Source organism: Phascolarctos cinereus, unplaced genomic scaffold (genome assembly GCF_003287225.1).
Source record: "Phascolarctos cinereus isolate Bilbo 61053 unplaced genomic scaffold, phaCin_HiC Scaffold_4;HRSCAF=312, whole genome shotgun sequence".
Taxonomy (NCBI): domain Eukaryota; kingdom Metazoa; phylum Chordata; class Mammalia; order Diprotodontia; family Phascolarctidae; genus Phascolarctos; species Phascolarctos cinereus.
Genome location: NW_027555847.1, coordinates 491,899,619 through 491,920,787, shown reverse-complemented (window position 1 = coordinate 491,920,787; position 21,169 = coordinate 491,899,619). Strand labels below are relative to the sequence as shown.

At 37.9% G+C, this 21,169-nt stretch overlaps 1 protein-coding gene across 3 annotated transcripts in view; it reads right to left on the bottom strand.

Annotated features, from left to right (window-relative positions):
• Nucleotides 1-4,969: 4,969 nt before the first annotated feature.
• TRAPPC8 (trafficking protein particle complex subunit 8) overlaps nucleotides 4,970-21,169 on the bottom strand; it is a 135,566-nt gene continuing 119,366 nt past the window's right edge. For all 3 annotated transcript variants that reach the window (XM_020992550.2, XM_020992551.2, XM_078153445.1), the window contains 5 exons: nucleotides 17,644-17,829; nucleotides 12,900-13,001; nucleotides 9,372-9,517; nucleotides 6,739-6,828; nucleotides 4,970-6,041 (listed from right to left, as the gene is read on the bottom strand). In XM_020992550.2, coding sequence (XP_020848209.1) covers nucleotides 5,807-6,041; nucleotides 6,739-6,828; nucleotides 9,372-9,517; nucleotides 12,900-13,001; nucleotides 17,644-17,829 — 759 coding nt within the window. In that variant the 3' untranslated portion in view covers nucleotides 4,970-5,806. The remainder of the gene's footprint in view (nucleotides 6,042-6,738; nucleotides 6,829-9,371; nucleotides 9,518-12,899; nucleotides 13,002-17,643; nucleotides 17,830-21,169) is intronic.

The window sequence follows — 21,169 nt, the reverse complement described above, 5'->3', positions numbered from 1 at the left end:
CATGAGAGATTCTCAGCCTTGTGGGCCTGAGATTCTCAGCATCTGAATGAGGGCCAAGGTGGATCTCAAATACTAAAGTAACTTTGGGTGGTCAGAGAAGGGGGTTGGGAAAAGGGTCTAGGTAAGAATTCTAATTGGGGAAGTCAGAGAGATTGAATAGACAATGGGAATCGATAATGGAGGGAACAGGAAGGCAGAAGTTTGAAAGGCATCTGCACAAAATCAAGGTGGGGCTAGGACTTTCAAAAGGAGATAAAGGAAGGCCTTTCTGGGACCTATAGACCAAAGGGAGCCAGATTCTTTTAGGGTGCATCTGAATAAGATTAAAAGGTAAGGCTCAGGCTTTCAAAGGGAGATGAGGGTCTGGGGCCTGTGAGTCAGATTCCCTTTGGGGCAAAGCACGAAGATCTTGGCTTGGGCCCCGCCCCCATCAAGGAGAGGGTGGGCTCTCTGAAATGTGGCTGCTGCATCACTAAGGGCATGCAAGAGAGCTTCACTCTGCTGAATCAATGTCTCTCCTTGTTAAATAATCTTCTCCTGATGTAGCTAAGTAAACCTTCTTTTGTTAACTATTGAATGACATCTAGGTGTCTTCACTTTGCTCTAGTATTAAACCTAAACTACAGGAGGGACTGGACTGACTCAGGCCCAGTCCAGAACAAGTATTTGGTGAAACTGTTTCTGGAGGTGTATGATGATTTGGAATAGTGGGTCCTGGCTCTCCACTTTAGGTATTTGATAACTGATTTTGGTCCTGTCCTGGAAGAAAAGGGAAAAAAAAGACTTTTGGTCAGCTGCTGGGGTAGAACTGAGTGTGCATTCAAAAGGGTACCAACTGGCTGGCCAAAATAGGTCCTTTCTTTGTACCGATAAGCAAGGGAAGGATTACCGTAAGCTTCTAGGTGAGGAGGATGGTAGCAGCAATGGCAGCAGCAGGAGCCTCCTCCTGCCAGCTCCTATCCCACCCCCACCCCTGGCCTAACACATGGCTGTGAATATGGCACTATTGTTTCTTTGCATTTTTTCTTTTCTGCTCCAAAGTGAATGAGTTCTGGAAATAGAATGTGATGGGGTATGGGCCCAAGCCGAGATCTTTGCCCCTTGCTCTAAAGGGATTCTGGCTCTATGGCCCCAGCTCCTCACCTCCCTTTGAAAGCCTTAGCCCTACTTTTTGATCTTATTCTGATGCGCCTTGGCCCCTTGCACTGCAAAGAATCTGGCTCCCATTTGTCCACAGACCCCAGAAAACCCTTAAACTTTCCTTACTCTTGTCTCAAATGGTTCCTTATCAACTCCCTTATCTCCCTGTGAAAGCCCTAGCTCCACCTTTTGATCTTATTCAGATGCCTCTCAGTTCTTTTCATTATCTATTCCCATTGTCTATTCAATCTCTTAGACATTCCAATCGGTATTCTTACCTAGACCCTTTTCCCAGCCCCCTCCTCTGGCCACCCAAAGTTACTTCAGTGTATATAAGATCCACCCTGGCCCCCATTCAAAGACTGAGATTCTCTCATGCCCAAAAGGCTGAGACTTTCTCATGCCTGTCTCCACGGGCATTACTAATGTTCAGATTCCTTAAGAGTCTGGCCTGTGCGGTTTCTCTCTAATAAACTTTTTCTCTGGCTGGAAGAAGATTTGAGTTGAATTCATTCAGGCAGGGCCCGAGTTGTGATCTTGGGGTTTCAGTATCCCAAACCTCTAGACCTCTTCAAATGGACTAGACTTATGGCTTTATTTGGGACAGCTAGGTGGTGCAGTAGACAGAGCGCCGGGATGATTCATCTTCCTGAGTTCAAATTTGGCCTCAGATATAGCTGTGTGACCCTGGACAAGTCCCTTAACCCTGTTGCTTCATCTATGAAATAAGCCGGACATGGAAATGGCAAACCCCTCAAGAATCTCTGCCAAGAAAAACTCAAATAGGGTCAGGAAGAGTCAGACACACTGAAAAACAACTGAACAACAAAATCTTGTTAAGATCTCATAAGGGCCACAGAATAACTAAAAGGTCCAGTGACAGGAATCTATGCTGGGAATTGGTTATAATTGTAACCTTTGGTACATAGTCCAATGGCTATTCATATCTAGCAGCTGAGGCACTATTTCCAAGCCAAAATCCTTTTTCTTTACCAAATGGTAAGTGGAAAAGAAAGTTACCAAATGCCCCTATATGCGCTGAAGCCAAGAGCTGGGCTCCTTTATTCCACATCATCACAGACTTCCAGAGCAGGCTTACCAAAAACGTATGTTCCCAGAATCTAACCCTGCATTAGTTTTGTATTTTATTTTGAGAAGCAATAGATAGTTAGATTTGGGATTGGGGGAAAAATGCAGGTTAAATTTATACTTCAGACACATGAGCCGTATGATCCGTAGTAGATTATTTAACCTCTTTGAGCCTCATTTTCCTGTCTGTAAAATGGGGATAATAATAGCACCTATTTCACAGAATTGTGTTAAGGATCAAATGAGATCGTGTAAACCTTAATGCACTATATAAATATCAGATATTACTTTCCTGATTTGAGCTGTAAAGTTCCATCTCAGGTTGGTTTAGCATGATAATCCAATATGCTCTGGACAGAAATTATTTTGTTGTTTAATGCGACAGTGAGAAAAGAATTATTGCATATTCTACTTTCTATATTGCATTTAAGGGGGTACGCTTTAGACTTCAGCAAAACTAAAGGTTGGAAGGGACAAAAGCGAGTCATTGAGGTAAAAGGGGGAAACCTTTTCAAATGTAAAGGAAGCACTTCAAGCCTTAGAAAGGATCTGAGGCTCGGCTGGAATAGCTCAACTGCATATTAAAAGACCTTAGAGCATCAACTGCCTGCTTACCTAGGCAGTTCTATTCCACAGCATAAAGCTCCACAAGAAAACGGAAATGTAAGTGGTTGAACATGATAAGTAGGAGTGGTATTCATGCTGCAAACTTATGATGAACCAGGATGAATTGTCAAACAACAAAGGCTTAATCTCTCCCACCTCCTGACTGGAAGTCAGAAACTGTAACCAGACCGAGCCACTTATACTCCATAGTCCAATCCCGCCTCCATACCAATGAAGAGCAATCACAATGCATAGGCGGCTGATGACTAGACTAGAACCCATAGGTCTAGCCGCCTCAAGGGACACGGAGTGGGCGTGTCGATGGAGACGTGGCTGGAGTACAGTACTCCACCGCCTCGACTACGTCTGCTCAACCCATATAATATGCGTACCCTCATTCCGTTAGGAGAGCGAGTATCACACCATGGACATATTCGTGACCAGCCCAGAACAGTGGGCCCTAACAAGAAACCTCAGAGTCTGTGTTCTCAGGGAGTCAGAGGGTAGAGGCTTCTGCCAATCCCAGGCTACGTATTGTTGCCCTAGCTAAAGAGAGCACCCTGACAATCCAGGTGAAAGGAACACCAGAACACTCTGCTGAGCCACGGACTGTTACATTTTTAGGAGAGCATTTACACCTTGGACATTGGCATGCTACAAAATTGGGGATTCATTTATTGGTTTATTATCTAGGTTTAAGAAAATGATGGTAATAATATTAATAATGCAGATTATATGTTAAGTGTTCTATATACATCATTTTTTCCCAGAGAACTGGTCGTTAGTTACCAATATATCCCTGCTCCCAAGGCTCTGTCTTGGATCTTCTCCCACTATATTATTTTGATTGGTGATCTCATCAGCTCTCATAGATTGAATTATTATCTTTGTTCAGATGACTGACAAATCTATTTGGCAATCCCTAAACTCCCCTCTTTCCCAACCTCCAATTTTCTATCTCCAACTGCCTATTGGACATTTCAAACTGGATGTCTGAGACATCTTAAACTCAACATGTCCAAAACAAAATTCATTATCTCCCCCTCCCCCTCTGCCCTTGACTGCCTAACTTTCCTATTGCTGTAGAAGGTACCACCATCTTCCCACTCATCTAGGCTCCCAACCTAGGTGTCACCCTCAATTCATCACTCCTTTACTTTGTCCTGTATCTGTTCATTGCCGTTTACACCTCCTTCTCTCCTCTGACACTGCCATTACCTGCACGCTGGCCCTCATCATTTCACACATGGACTGTTGCAGTAGCTTGCTAGTTCCTACACCACGGGCAGGGAACCTGTGGCCTTAAGGCCACATGTGACCTCCTTAAGTGTGGCCTTTTGACTAAGTCCAAGTTTTACAGAACAAATCCTTTTATTAAGGCAGTTTGTTTTGTGAAGTTTAGATTCTGTCAAAATGCAGCACTTGAGGAAAGGGCCACATAGGCCTCAAGGCTGCAGGTTCCCCACTCCCATCCAGTCTCTCCTCACTTCAATCTACTTTCTACTGAGTTGTCAAATTGATCTTCCTAATGTGCAAGTTGGACCACATTATTCCCTTCATGCCTTTTGCTTTTTTCTCCCCCAAAAAATAAAATCCATTGTAAAAGGATTCATTTGCCACTACTGAAAAAACTTAAAAGAATGTATCGTAGATAACTCCAAAAGAGGAAATTAAAAAAATCCCAGCCCATGTCTTAGGCAAGGTCAGAATTGCTGGAATAAGTCTCTCAAAATGAATACTTCAAAGGAGACAACACCCATTATTTGGATGTGTGAATTTAAGTATATTTGTTAAAGAAAGTATCACTATTATTTTTTTTTATTACTGTTAAGGCACACATTGTGTTTTCCTATCCTACAGAAAGAAGAACGTCTCTCAATAAATATTCAGGCTCAAAAACTATAAATACTAGGGCAACCTGAAATTATTCTTAAGAGTTTACTTCTTCCTGAAGACTAACATCTAATCTATATTGGAACATCTAATTGAATAGTGCTTGCTCTTACAATGAAATTGGCTCTCTAGGAGGTGACAATACTAAAATGACTGGCTTATACATACATATGTCATTTATATAGATGTAGCACACAGTAATTCCTCCTATAAATACAATAAAATAACTCAATAGAGCCTATACAGTGAATATGATGTACGCTTTATTCTATTTACAATACATTTGTTATAAATATAATACATTTCTTGAAAAGCTTACTTTTAATTAACTTGAGTAGATTTATATTTTAAACAGATCAACCCAGGTTGTTAAATTACATAATAAAGTGAATGACAATTTAAATGACAAAAATCTCATGGTTGTGAAATAGTGCATTCTGTACTGAGATGAATGACGAAAAAAAGGTCAAATTGGTTCTAAAATTATACTCAAAGTATCAGATGAAACTTAATTTGTACAGTTATGTATAAGTAAAAAGGTCCACTGGATACTTAAACATGAAGACTTTTATAACATAGGGCCAAAACCGATTTTTGAGAACTGTGAAAAGTGAGAACAGCAGAATTTGTATTTAACACTCTATAGTAAACTTCACAGTAAAGCTGGAATTTATAGGGACTAATGGCTTAAGAACAGCATAGCCAACAAAGGCCATTTTTCTGAAATTATCTCCTAATACGGCCACTAATATGCACCAATCCTGGAAGCTGTTACAGCAGTCAATCATTAATTTTTTAGAGACAGGGCCTAAGGTGCATGGATATGTTCAAAATCTGTATTTTGAATATTTAAATTATTACCAGAGTTGAAAAAAAATACAAAAAGAATCTATGCATTCTCAGTCCAACGTGCTTTGCATCGATAAACATAAACTGACAAGAGGTTTGAATATTTGCTATTGTGATCCTATACCATCTTTTGTAATATGGTAGATGTCCCCAAAACTGCTGTTAAGATTCATTCAGCAAAATAAGATAAAAGTGATTCTTTTGGTTTCCAGTACAAATTTGCAAGTGGTCACACATTACTGATGATGATCAGTGCTGGCATAGAGCTCTGCTGACTTGTTTCAAACAATGTCACTTGGTCCGATAACTTGGCAAATACCCTAGGAGTTCCAAGATTATAGACACCTGCATGAACAAAGCAAGCTTTCAGCTGCAAATTGTAGATTTCCTGGCTCTTAAGCTGTAGTTTGTATTGGGTCTGCCCAAGCCATGTGAATGAACCATGGACTTCCAGTGCATCTGGGCTGAAAGAGAAGAAAAGGAGAGCTGACAACTCCATTTGTTTTATGTTTTTAAAAGATTAACAGCAAGTTTCAACAACTGATCCTAAATCTTTTGTTTCCTAATTTTCCATTTTTAAGCTTAGCACAACAGTGCAAAGCAAGCTTTACTTCTGAAAATACCAGTGGCTAGGTACTTTGAATGATAGCTTTATTTAAAGTATAATTTTTAACAAAAAAGTCTATCATTTTTGAGACTTTTGTTAAAATTCATCTGTCTAGAGGACAACTCATTTATTGCTCTATAACAATGGAAGTTAAAGAAGTCTTATGAGAAGCTCACATTTATACAGTGTTTTAAAGCACCCTTCACAGAATTACTCACAACTCAGCCGTTATACAGATAAGGATAGTGTTAAATAGATTCTATAAATTTTCTGAAACAGAGATTTTATAAGTACTGTCTCAAGCAACAGCTAGGAAATACCAGGACCAGAACTGAAACTGAAGTTTCCTGACTCCTAGGTCCAGTATTTTTTATCTTACCACACTATTTAACCAAAATGAAATGCACAGTAAGGAGGGGTAATAGAGTGGTTCTGCTCTGCCACCCCCCCCCCAACTCCACCACCACCCTTAGCTTTAATTTAAAACTACACCAAGACTTTTGGGACACCCTATATAAAAGAGGCTATCTCTTTCTACACTTCAAAACCATTACCTTGTTGCTTTATGTCGCAGATCGATTATTACATCTACATCCGTCTGAGAACAATTGGAAAGTAAGAGGGTAACTGGTACTAAACAAAGGCTGTGAGAGAGGAAGAAAAAGGATTGAACATGTTTTTGTTTTTGAAATAGAGGTAGTATTTAATAATTGAAAAAAGAACTTGTATTTTTAAAATACCTACTATAAAGATAGGTAGAGATCTTAAAATAATCTATGTTCAAACAATGTCAGCTGTAAAGTCACTCAAAACAAGCCTTTTTGATGAGAAATATTACTGAAGAAAACAACACATACATTAGTACATCTAATTAATGGAATGTGTCCATTCAATTAATTGCTATACTTAATAATCTTAAAAATAAAAATGTAAGAACTTCCAAGGTATTTCCTGCTCTTCTCCACCTCCAAACCCCCAAAACAGAACAAAGGTAAACAATAACTACCCAAAAAGCTTAGAAGAAAAAAATCTTCAGCTGGAAAATTCTGTGGGAATGTACAACTATTTCTGTTCTCTTTGTTAATTCAGTTCAATATACATTTACAAAACCCTTGCCAGGTAGAAAAGGTTTGGGGCTAATTAAATGTCATTAGGGAATGAGGGAAGGAGGAAGAGGGGGAGGGCAGGGTACAAATGAAATGTTCAATTATGGAAAGCCTAATCATGAAGAGAATATGTGAATACAGACTGTGTGCAAATAGTTATGTTCCTTTCAGATAAGAGATACAACTGTGGCATAATAAAACCAGCCCTCAGTGGGAGGATTCTTCCTACTCAAAAATCTACAATGTAATTCACAGGGATATTTTCCTTTCACTAACAAAGGCAGATCCCAATTCCTTTACAGTGAGTAGCAATAGCCAAAAAAAAAAAAACCCACTTATCATCTGATGCTTAACGGCTGAGTTAAGTCTTCCCAAAGCCTAGGGCTAAGAAAATTTCTGGGTGACTGAATGAGGTTACTGCTAGGTCAGGCAGGGTGGCCTGAAGTTGCTTTCTGAACATAATAGATGTTCAATAGGGGTTTGTTAAATAAAGTAAGTTGTACTGAGGGGAAAATAATCATTTTATGTGAAGTTGTCTTATCAAGTTTGAAATTCTGCTAAATACACTATATTCCTATGTTTTTAAGGAGTCTTATAACCTCTCAATTATAAACATTTTCCTTAATCTTATAAAAAAGCATTTCCTTAGGACTATAAACACTCATCCCTTGAGACTCTTTTCAAGGAATTATTTCATTGAGCAAAAAGCTTCAAAAAATTTTAAAATTATTTTATAAAATCTTTAAATACTTTCACAAAGTATAAGTAAAATACAAATACAGACAGCATATAGACAAACCATACCAATTTGAAAAAAACAAAACAAAACCAAAAACCAATTTGTTAAAAAGTAACTTAAAGATCTCATGCTTTAATGATTTTATAATTAGTGTTTACATGGGACAACAAAGATAAAGGTATGACAACAAATATCTTGATATCTGATACAACTGTCGTTTTTACATCACACCTGATACTTTCTTGGATCTGATTTCTGACCTTTGGAGTCCTTTGTTGACCTTCTAGATATAAGCTACAGAAGGAAAACTAAAAATTCATAATCTAAATTTGCTTTTAGTTACTCTTAATGTTTCCCCATCAGAAATTCTGCTTGGTTTGGACTCCACAAAAATCATGCCTCCCCCAGGAAAAGGTCATCCCCTGAAACCTAATCGTGGAGACTAATTCAGCTTTGATACTCCGCTACCTGCTCAGCACCCTCAGGGACCTCTCCCCTCTGACTGGACGGAACAGTAATAAACTCCTCCCAAAGGCTCCCATAAAGGGAAGCTCAGAATTTTCCAGCTAACTTCATTATCCATCAGCTGCTCTGCCTGGTCTTGACTACCACTCCATCCCCACCCCCGCTCCCCTTTCAGCTACTTTTTGTATAATATCTTTCCCCACTAGATTATAAGTTCTTTGAGGACAGGGACTGTTTTCTTATTTGTATCCCCAGAGTTTAGCACAGTGCTTGGCACATAGTAGGTGCTTAATAAATGTTTGCTGACTATTGTTAAATATATCTTAAATAAATGTCACTGGTTTTCTAAATTCAGCTGTTGGAAGATTCTTAGAACTCAAAATTTAAAGGTTCTACTTATTCTTTACTAACTACAAATGAAATAAGTCCCTAGGTCAAACAGTTTGCTTTCTTTTTACTCTTTTCAATGTAGGGACTTCTGGGTGGTATTTTAGTATGTTTTTTTTTTTTTTGGCTAGGCAACAGGGTTAAGTGACTTGCCCAGGATCACACAGCTAGTGTTACCTGTCTGAGGCCACATTTGAACTCAGGTCCTCCTGACTGCAGGTCCAGTGCTCTATCCACTGTGCCACTTTGCTGCCCCCTGGGTGGCATTTTTGTGTAAGGCACCATACCCATAACATTAATGTAGGTAATGTCAAATGCTTTTGAGACATTTATTTATAAAGTTTTAAATATTTAAATATTCAAATTTCTCATTGATGTTTGGACAAACTTTATTACTTCATCATTTCAAAAATCAGTAAATAAAAATTTAAAAAACAATACAAAAAACTGTAGCAAAATTTCAACTATCAAAAATGAACACATTTCAGACCTTTTCTGATGAAATGGATGATTAAAGGACTCTGGATACTGAAGACTAGTTTTTATAAGACTTGACAGTTGTTCTACTGTAGGTTTTGTGGGAACCACAGTGTTTTCTGGCCGAGTAAATTTTAAAAGTCCCATCTCTGGTGGTTCCTAGGGAAGGAAAACAAAACAAAGCCTTTAGCTAATTAAAAATACCAATAGCAGAGGGAAATTTTCTTCAAAATTATTTATTTTAGTTTTCAACATTCATTTCCACAAGATTTTGAGTTCTATATTTTCTCCCCATCTCTCCCCCCGCCACCCCAAAACAGCATGCATTCTGAATACCCCCTTCCCATAATCTGCCCTCCTTTCTATCACCCTTCTCCTTCTCTTATCCCCTTCCCCTTCTATTTTCCTGTAGGGCGGGACAGATTTCTATACTCCATTGCCTGTATATCTTATTTCCCAGTTAGCAGAGGGAATGTTTGAAATAACATTAAAAAATAAAATAGTTCTTGTCCTCAAGCTGATATTCTGTGGAAGGGACAGAGCATGTATATACACAGATTAAGTAAAAAGAAGATATAGTTTGAGGAAAGAGAAAGCATTAACACCTGGGATGATTTCAGGAAAGGGTCCTGTAGAAAGTAGGACCTGAGCTACTAATAAACACATTAGTGAAAGATGGAGTGTTTGGTCTGGGAAACAGTTAGCATGGCAATTTGGCTAGAATTTAGGAGTGCATTAAAGAGTAATATGAAATAAGTCTAGGAAGGCAGATGACAGGCAGATTATAATGGACTTCAAATATCAGAGAGGTTAAGTGACTTGGCCCCAGTCACACAACATGAAGTGTCAGAGAATTTAAACAGAGGTATCATTGCCTCCAAGTCTAGCCCTCTCTCTACTCCAGCATAGATTATCCCAACTCACTGCCTTCAAGGGAAAAGGAAAGATAGACAGCACCAAAAACTGCAGAGCACACAGGGGATGAGGACTAAGAAAGGCCATCAGTTGAGAGACTAACATCACTGCAAAATGGAAAACATAGTTGAAGTGGTGTGGTGAGGTCAGAGACCAGACTGCAACTGGTAGAGCAGTGAAAAATGGGTAAGGAAATGAAGGTAATGACTACAGATAAATTTTTCCTAGGAGTTTGTCTATAAAAGTGAGAACTGGAGAATAAGTTGGAACTGAGCAGAGATGCAAGAGTTTGAGGGGATGGCACACGTAAGGGAAAGTATTTTCAGCAAGCGATACTCAAGACTCACACTGAGCCTTATCTCCATAATACCAAGACACCTATTGAAGTTTTCAAACTGGATATTCCAGAGGCATCTCAAGGTCAAGTGGCAGAAGAGAGCTCATTCATTATTTTTCTCATCAAGCTGATCCCTCTTCCAAATTTCCCTATATCTGTCAAAGAAACTATCATTTTTTCCTTCAGTTTTCCAGGTTCATACCCCTATTAATGGGGCAGGTAGGTGATGCAGTGGATAGAGTGCCAGGCCCAAAGTCAGCAAAATTCATCTGAGTTCAAATCTGGTCTCAGACACTTACTAGCTGTGTGACCCTTCGCAAGTCACTTAACCTTGTTTGCCTCAGTTCTTCATCTTTAAAATGAATTGGAGAAGGAAAGACAAACCACTCTAGTGTCTTTGCCAAGAAAATCCCAAATGGGGTGATGAAGAGTCAGATATGAATTAAATGACTGAACAACAATCCTAGTAATATCCTCAAGTTTTCTTTGCCTTACATATCCAATAAACTGTCAAATCTTGCCATTTCTCCTTCCATATGTCTTACATCTGACTTTTCTACCCATACAACCATGAATTTGGCTTAAATCCTCATTACCTTTTACCTGTATGATTGCAATGACTTCCTTACCGCAAGTGCACCCTAAACACAGTATGCCAGTATGACTCTTAAGTGTAGATCAGATTTTGTCAATCCCCTACTCAATTGATTCCAAAGGCCACTATTGCGTCTAGGATAAAATATGAAATCCACTAATTGACTTTTGAGACCCTTCACATCCTGGCTCCAACCTATCTCTTTTTTTTTCCTTTTCTTTACATTTTGTTTATTGAGACAAACTAATTAAAAAGGTACAACATAGGACATATGTTTACATGGACATTATAACAAACATATATATTAAAAGTATAGGAATGAGTTGCCTTCCTGCTGAACAGTTCCTAAGTTCCTAAGCTTTCATATATACAAAAGCCCAACCTATCTTTCATTTACATTATTCCTTTTCCTGTATTCTAAGATTCAGCCAAATTGATCTCTCTGTTCCTCACATAAAACTCCCACCTCCATCTCCATGCCTTTGCACTGACTGTGCCCCACATCTAGAAGGGTAATCCCTACTCGCCTCTAGTTCATAGGATTCCTCTCTTCCTTGAAAATGAAGTTCAAATGTTACCTCCTATACGAAGCCTTTCTTGACCATCCCTATGCCTAATGCTATCCCTCCTAAACTACCTTGTGTTTAACTAGTTTGAATTTAACGTTTTTTATTTATCCTGTATATACTTATATATGTACCTCTTTTCTCCCTAGAGATAATATAGGGTTGACAAGAATAAGGATTGTTTCATTCTTTGTATGTACTTTTATCCCCAGTGTCTAGCACAGTGCCTAGAATATAGTTGGTGCTTAATAAATGTTTTTTTTACTCACTGATGAAACAAAGGGTATATGGGGGCTGAGAAAAGAAGAGAAGGTCTGAAATAATCACTGTAAGGGAATGTGATAGAGACTCAACGAGTAAATGGAATGCCATGCAACAAGAAAGCTAGTTGAAATTAACAAAAATCTGTGATGGACAAAGTTAGCATACGTCTAAGATCTTCCTTAGTAACATTCAGCAGTCAAGTAGGAGCAAAATACTGGATGGTGGGGGTAAACCCACTTTGACATACTGTGGCTCATGACTTCTACTGAATCTGTTTATGACCTTTAACGGATCTGAGTCTCAAATGGTTTAGGTCCTCTAGTGTCTCTGGTTCTGTGAGGCTCAAGATCTTTCCTGAATGTGAATCATTTTCAGCTCGTGGCTACTGCCCAACTTGAACTGGTTTCATATGCCCTTACATGTTTAAAACATTAAAAAAAAATAATTTAAGCTGGATCTATTAGAAGTTTTGTTTTGTTGTTGTTGTTGAAATACAACAATATTTAGTTGTGAACTAAGTACATTTCAATGGCAAAAAAAAAAATTTTTCTCTTAGCTTGTTGCCAACAAAAAAATTTAAGTACTGCTAGGCAAAGATGAAATAAGCATTAATTAGTGAGTTTGTGTGATAAACACAAGTTGGCTGTTAACTTTCATTTTTAACCTATTGGCAAGACACCTAATTCAGTATGCTCATGCATCATAGAAACAGACATTTTATCATTTTACACTATATCTGTGCTTAAGACAAAATGTAATGAATGCTGATTATATGTTTTTAAATAGAAAAAGTATGGTTGGAAACTAATAGCCAGAAATTCTTATGTCAAGTCAGTCTGGTCAGTTCACTTGAAAAATTATTACCTGCTTTTGAGAAAATGAAAAAGCCTCTCTTCCAAGAGTTCGAAGAATAACATGATGTTGGCCTTCCAAAATAAGCTGTTTATTGTCTTCCACAACATAGGCCTATAAGACATAACACACAAAAGAACTCCCTAAATTTTTTTTACAAGATCAAGAATGACAAAATACTTGACAAAATGACAAAGACATTATAGCTAATTTCATCAATCATCAGAAAACTAGAAAATGTGTCTGTGTTGGCATTTCTATTCTCAAAATAATTTAACTGATAGACTTCTATCCTTATCAGTCAAAAGATCAAAACATTGTCGTTGAAATTTGCAAAGAAATATGTTTAGAGGTGCTGTAAGTCTCAAATGAGACAATGAATGTAAAGCACTTTGCAAATCTAAAAGCATTATATAAATGCCAATTGTTATCAGCTTCCAGTTTGGTAATGACTTCATTCCCCAAGCCTTCCTTCTACTGTATTCCTGATGAGTTCAAGCAGTGTTTATAGAGCAATTATAGGACTATGTTTCTCTCTACATTTTAAAGACTCTGCTCTCTCCTCATTCTACTCCTGTCTGATTGCTTCCCCCTCAGTCTCCTTTCCTGTATCTTCATTCAGGTCAAGCCTACTACCATGGGTATCCCCCAAGGCTCTTTCCAGTACCTCTTCTCTTCTCTTTCTATGCTATTTTACTATCAGTTTTATGTAGAGGATTCTCAGATCTATTTGTCCAGCTCTCTGTTGACCTCTAACCCCCAACTTCCTATTGGACATCTGGGACTGGAGGTCCCATAGACATCTTAAAGTTAACACATTTAAAACTGAACTAATTTCGTTCCTCCTGTGCCCTACCCTCATCCAAATTTCCCTAAAATAATTGAAGGTAATATCATCCAGATTCATAACCTAAGTATTATCCTTGACTCCTCACTCACACTTCACCCTATATCCATTCAACTGCTATATCCTCTTCCTTCTATCCTCATATCCTCTCTCACGCATACCCCCTTCTCTCCTCTGACATTACCATCACCTAGGATCCCAGGAGCAGGCCCTCATCATTTCATGCCTGGGCAATTGCAAAGTCATGCTGGTTAGTCTTCCTACTTCAAATCTCTCCCTACTACTTTACATGCGTCACTCATTTGTCAAATTGACCTTCCTAAAGTGTGTAAGACTGATCATATTATCCCTCCTTTCAACTGATTCCAGCAGCTTCCTATTACATCCAGGATTAAACATAAAATCCTCTGTTTGGCTTTTAAAGCTTTTCATAACCTCTCTCTTTCTATATTTCCAGACTTAATTCTCCTCCAAAATCTACAACCAAGTGACAATGGCTTCTTTGATGTTCCTCATAGGATACTGCATCTCCTGACTCCAGACCTTTTCACTGGCTAGCCTCCATGTCTGGAACCTTATGCCCCTTCACCTCTGTCCCTACAAGTCTTAGAAGTCTTTTATAGTCCTCTTTTAGCATTCTTGCCTTCCCCCTGATATTACTTCCCATTTTTCCAATATATATTTTGTTTGAATATGGTTGCTTGCATGTTGGCCCTGTCATTAGACCATGAGCTCTTTCAGAACAGGGACTGTTTCAATTTTTGCATTTTGGAGATAACATCCCAAGCAAGCACTTAGGACATATGTACTTTGTACATGGCAACTAGGAAGAGCTCTTTCCTTTTTCCTTCTTTCCTTGAGGTTGTGCAGGCCAGTCATGTCTTCATTTTTCAACAGGCTGGTGGTGCCCAGGCCAGCCATCTCTTCATTTCTCAACAGGCTGCAAACTAAACTCTTCCATCATACTTGTTCATTTGGCACTTTCCTCCCTACAACCCCTTTTCAGCTGCTTCTTCTGTACTATCTTCCCATTAGAATTAGAAAGATCCTTAAGAGCAAGAATGATCTCTTTTATTGCTTGTTTTTGCATTCCCAGCACAGTGTGTGGCACCTAAGCACTTAATAAATGCCTATTATGCCTGCTGTCTGTTGTTGACAAACTGATCCTTTATACTGGTAGATGTCAAATCTTGTGTGATCTTGACTCTGGTTCTTTAGCAGTTGAACTCTTTATTTTTGGCTACTTGTAGTATTTTTAGTTTGACCCAGAGTCTCTGGATTTTGGCTATAAAGTTTATGGCAGTTTTCCTTTAAAGTTGTTCCCCTCGCCCCTAGACAGTAACTGGTGGATTCTATTTCTACTTTGTCTTCTGGCTCTAAGAGATCTGGGCAGTCTTCTTTAAATATGATGTCTAGGCTCTTTCTTTGATTGTGATTTAATGTAGTCCAACAACTATTAATCTCCCCTCAATCTTTCTAGATCAGTTTTTGATATGAGATACTTGAAATTTTCCTCTATTTTTCGTCAACCTTTGGCCTTTTTTTTTTCATGTTTCTTGTTGTCTTGTGTTGTCATTAACTAACGTGTGTTCTAATTTTCAGTCTGTTACTTGTTTTGTAACTCTTGCGCTACGTTGTTTATATTCTTTCCAAGTCTCTCTTCCATAGCTCTCATTTCTTTTCCAATTTTTCATTCTCATTCCATATCCTTTTTAAACTTAATTCTAACTCTTACATCATTTAAGAATTCTAATTGATGTTGTGAGTAAATTAGGTTTTTCTTTGAGGCTTTGTTTTTCATTGTTTTGGAGTTATTTTCCTCTTCTGGTTTTGTGTCTTAACCATCTCTGGAATCATAATAGCTCTTAATCTTTTTTGTTTATTCATTGTTTCAGAAACCTGCTTGGGGCAACTTGCTGAGGGCTGAGTCTGTGATCCAAGGCCAGCTGGCAGACCCCTAGTTATTGGTTTGGGCCAGGGGCTGAGTCCAAGATCAACCCTGCTTGTTCTGAAGTTGTTGCAGAATCTATGATCACAGCCTACCCATGTTCCACATATTTTCTACCCTAGGCACTTGCTTGTAGGTTGCATTTATGATCTTGGGCTGGAAGAGGAACCCATTATCTATTTTCCAATCACTAAGTGATTTGAAATTCTTAGATCACTGTTGGAGCAGTTATTAGGGAAGCTGGGCTGCACTGTTTCCTCTTATTCCACCATATTGGCTCAAGCTCCCATCCACTTGGTTTTTCCCACGTTGTTAGCCCAAAATAGCTTTGAAAAGGCTTCTTGTTGATGTCCTTAGCAATTATGTCCAGCCACTCCTAGAATTATACCTATAAAATGACGACAACCTTTTGTATTCAACCTCTATTACATGCCTTTGCTTTTATCTTCTATCATGTCTTTAAAAACCTAAGTTTTTTTATGTTACTTTTGTTTTTTGTTTTAGTAACAAAGAACTGGAAGAAAAATTGGTGTCCAGTCATTTGAGAATGATTGAACAAACTGTGATGTAATTATAATGGACTATTACCATGTTATAATAAAAGCCAAATCTGAAGAATTTGGAGAAACTGGACAAGACTTGTATAAATTGATGCAAAATGAGGTAAGCAAAACCAGAAGAGTAACTTACACTGCCTTCAACTGGCAGTAGTAATAAAGTAAGACCTATGCTTTCCCTTAGTTCTTTCTTTAGGTCTCTTAGGCCCACCTTGTCAACTCTGAAAACCCTAGCAATGAGTATAGGACTCTTTTTGGAAGTTTATTTTTCCTCATGCAGAAGAAGTCAATAGCGGATCATCAACAGTCATCAGGTTTAACAAGTCCTGGAAGGCTCTCAGGCAGGTTCTGGACACGTGACAACAACAGACTTCTTTATTGTTAACATTAGGTAAAAAAAAAATAGCGATTTTGGTATACCTCAGAAGGAAAAGTTGATTACCAGCAACTCCTTGGTCTCATCCTCTTCTGATTCTTGCTGGATGATCTCTCTCGTGACCCTATCTGAAGATCCACATCATCATTCTTTGTAGCACAGAAGTTGCTTTCTTTTAATAAAGCCTAGGTTCCCATCACCAGTTGCTTCAAGTATTCTGTGTTCCTTTTTCTTCTGTGAAATATCCTAGCACCTGACATGGGCCAAATTCTGCTATGACTCTTCAGGGTCTCTTTTTTGCTTGTTTTTCAAGCAAAACCTCATTCTTGAAGATGACCTGAAATGTCTTTCTTTTAGGAGGGCAACTGGCCTGTATTTTCTAAACCAACTGAAATAACACAGTTATGGCAGAAAGACCTGCATGTAAGTCAATGGAAAATTTCTGTTGACTTCCTTACTTGCTGAAAGCAAGATCCTTAGTCCTCTGTCATTCTTTTTCTTCTTTTTTTTTTTTTCTTGGGGTTTTTTTTGGGGGGGGACGACGGTTTGGGCAATGAGGGTTAAGTGACTTGCCCAGGGTCACACAGCTAGTAAGTGTAAAGTGTCTGAGGCTGGATTTGAACTCAGGTCCTCCTGACTCCAAGACCAGAGCTCTATTCACCATGCCACCTAGCTGCCCCCACTCCTCTGTCATTCTTGATGGTACCATTTGTGGTCCACTCCTCAGGTGAACTGTTTCAAAATCTTTTGTCTTGTCTGTTTACCTCTAAATATTGAGGAAGGGGAAAAAACACCCACATCTAAAAGAAGCAACATAGGTTACTGAGCTTAGGAAAAAAGCAAACTAGTCACCCTGAGGGGCATTATATCAAAAAACAAAACAAAAGTTAAAATTGGAACTCTTTAGAAAATTATACATAGAAAAGCCAATATTTGTTATTCAACTTAGATATCCAATGCACAAAATACAAAAATAAGCATATTTTATTTAAAAAACATACTTATTCAAGAAAAGTAATGACACATACCTTCCATAATACAACAATATTCAAATCCACCTCACTGCATTTTTGAATTAATCTCACCGCATCATCAGAGGACTGTTTTTCAGTTGCCAGAGAATTATACATGGATGATTGGGCATGTGTTTTTTTCAATTCAGATGATAAACTTCGAAAAAAGAAGTCAGCACATGGACTTGCTGAACTTATTATCTGTTTTAAAAAAGCAACAGAGTTTAATAAATGTTATTAACTTATTTATTAAAATCTAAATGGAATAAAAATGTACATTTCTTAGAATTTATATTTACACAGGAAAAACATTCACAAACAGCTTCTTGAAAACAATATCACAAACAGTTTGAATGCTGGTAGGCAATCTGAGGCTGGAAATCTCATAGGTGGCACTACATGCTAGCTCTCTGTATAGTTGGTAGGTAGTCATAGGCCCAAGAAACTAGCAACATGGAATTCTTCCATGTGGATTTGAAACCAATTACTTTCAATCCCTAAACTTCACTCTTCCCTCCAATTCCACACATCTACCTTACTCCATTTTCATGTATCCAAGGAGGATAAACACGTATTTTTAAGACAATTAACAAAAACAATATATAGAATAGTTTTGTGTTGCTTAATATTATATGTGGGGCAAATAATGTTCAATTATAATTACAATATCAAGCAACAGCTAATGGAATAGCACACAAATGGAACAAAGGCCCATTCATTTATCTTATCTTTTTACACAATCATAGGTCTACAACTGGAAGAAGCTACAGGTCATTTATTTTAGACATGAAAGAACAAACTCATGAATAATAACTATGTTAAATAATGTTCTGTTTCTCTTGTTAACATTCTACAAGTCTTATTCCGTATAAAAAAAATCTAGGCAATTTTTAAAATCCCTAAAATTTCCTTTTTTCCCCATATGAGATTATAGTTTAATTGTGTTTTTATTCTTTTGACTAAAAAAGTAGAAAAAGATCATATACTAACAATGACAGATATGTTGACTCTTGTGTACTAAAAATGCACAAGGTTTAACTTAGTGTGTTCTGTTTCACTGAACCTCTAACCCCTTACCTTCCCTAAAGCCATGTAATATTTATGTCTAGCAACTTCTATAGTAGGAGCTTTTAACCTGGCAGGCCTGTAAACTTTCCTTTTTTAAAAAAATATTTTGATAATGGGGCAGCTAGGTGGTGCAGTGGATACAGCACCAACCCTGGAGTCAGGAGGACCTGAATTCAAATCTGACCTGACACATGATACTTACTAGCTGTGTGACCCTAGGCAAGTTACTTAATCCCAACTGTCTCACCAAAAAAAAAAAAACAGATAAATAGATAGATAGACAGATAGACAGACAGATAGATAGACAAGTAGATAACTGGTAAATGTCATTGGTTTCCTTTATAATTCTATGTATTTTCTTTTATGCATTTAAAAATATTATTCTGAGAAGGGCTCCAGCTCCAGCTATTAAACCGGATTGCCAAAGTGGACGACACACACAAAAAAAGGTTAAGTTTCTCTGTTTTCTGTGAGCTTATATATTCATATAGTTTTGAGTTCCATCTTAGATAGGTGACTCTAAATCTGTCTTCTGCTTTAAGCTCTTTCCAGATCAATACAGGCTATAAGTACGTAGATGTTCTACTTATACTTATAGCCTAACAGGTTGCAAACTGATTTTATTACCAATCCTTAAAATTGATACCTCTTCTGAAATTCCTTGTTACTATCAACAGCTCTTCTATTCTCTTTAATCTCTCAGTTTCACATCGTTGGGAGATTTGTTCCAAAAATAAAAAATGCAATTCACTTTCCATATAAAATTTTGAACATTCTCTCTCATTTACCTTGCTCTAACTTTTAACTTGTCTTTCCATTTTCACTATTTCCGCTCTAATTCATAACCTTATCAATATCACCTTATCAACTCATGCCTAGACAACTGTAACACTTTAGTATAACCTTTCTCAAAATACCATTTTTACTTTTCCCCTATACCTAATTCTTCCTAGATCTGCTCTAATCCCTTTACCCCTCAATACTTTCTCAGGTTCCAACCCCTGCTCTCATGTCACTTTCTCTCTTCCCAATATTAACCCTCTAATTAATCAGTTCCCCTTTTACAATGCCAGCTACTTTCAAATCAATTGGTCCCTTGTCCTAATGCCATTCATCCCATGCCAAGCCCCAACACTAAGTGGAGCTGGTGAAAGTCATATAAACAGTGTGAGAGGATAACTACAAATACATATTATCCAACTTCAATTAGACTTCAATTTCATCAAGGCAATCAATCCCTTTACTCCCACAGAAAATACTACAAACCTTTTCTTCCCTCCCCAAGCCTCTCACATCTCACCCTTCCGTCTGTTAAGCTGAGGAGCTCAACTCTTACTTTATTGAGAAAACTTAGGCCTATCAACATGAGCTCTCTCTTTCCCTTTTACTTTCATCTCAAACCTCTTGACATCTCCCACTGTCTCTTCCTTTCCCCCAGACTATAACAATAAAATGTCTTTCTCCTTGCTAAGGCCAACCAACTTACATGCAAATTTAATCCTGCCCCTTTCTCCAGATGAATGAAATCTCAATCATCCTCCTTTAACCTCTGTCATCTTCAAAGCCTCTCTATCTACTGGTTTCTTCCTTACTGTCTTCAAACACGTCCAAGTCTTCCCAATCATTAACTAAAACAACCTTCACTAGACCTCATCACAGTCTCAAGCCATCTCCCTATTATCTTCTTCTTAGGCAAACTCCTAGAAAAAGGTGTCTATAACTGCTGCCTCCACTTCCTCTTCTCTAACAACTCAATTCTGTGCAAATGACTTCCCACTTCATCACTCAAATGAAATTATTCTAAATTGTCTTTTAAATGTGAAATCTGATGGGGGGGGGGTTTCTACACAAGACTCTATTTCCTGTCTCCAGGCCTTTGAATTGGCTGTTCCAGATATATGGAATGCACTCCCTCCTTCCATAGCTCCTCTCTTTCTTTAAGATACAGCTCAACACCATTTTCTGAAGGAAGTTTTTCTTAATTCTCCCAACAACTAATGTTTTTCCTTGCAAATTATCCTGTATTTAATTACTATGTATATATTTTATTTATTCATTTTATATTTATACTGCATATGTATTTGTTGTCTCCCCCATCAGAATCTAAGCTTCTTGTGAACACTGATTTTTTACTTTGTACTTGCAACCCCAATGCTCAGTGTAATGCCTAGGATGTATACCTCTGTTGAGCGAATGGATTGAAATTATAGACACATGACAGTTGTGCGTCCTGGGCAACAATTCTGACCCCTAACCTTTCTATTTCTAAGCTTCCTGGGCTGAAAGTATCTCAGATACCTAAAAAACAGTAACAAGTTCAGTGTTAACCTCAGAATCAGTAAAGCAGGCCTAATTAAAAGGTTTGATTCTTTATAGAGACAGCTAAGTAGAGCAGGAGATGAAGCATCAGGCCTGGAGTCAGGAAGACTTGAGTTCAAATTTGGCCTAAGATACTTACTAGCTATGTGACTTT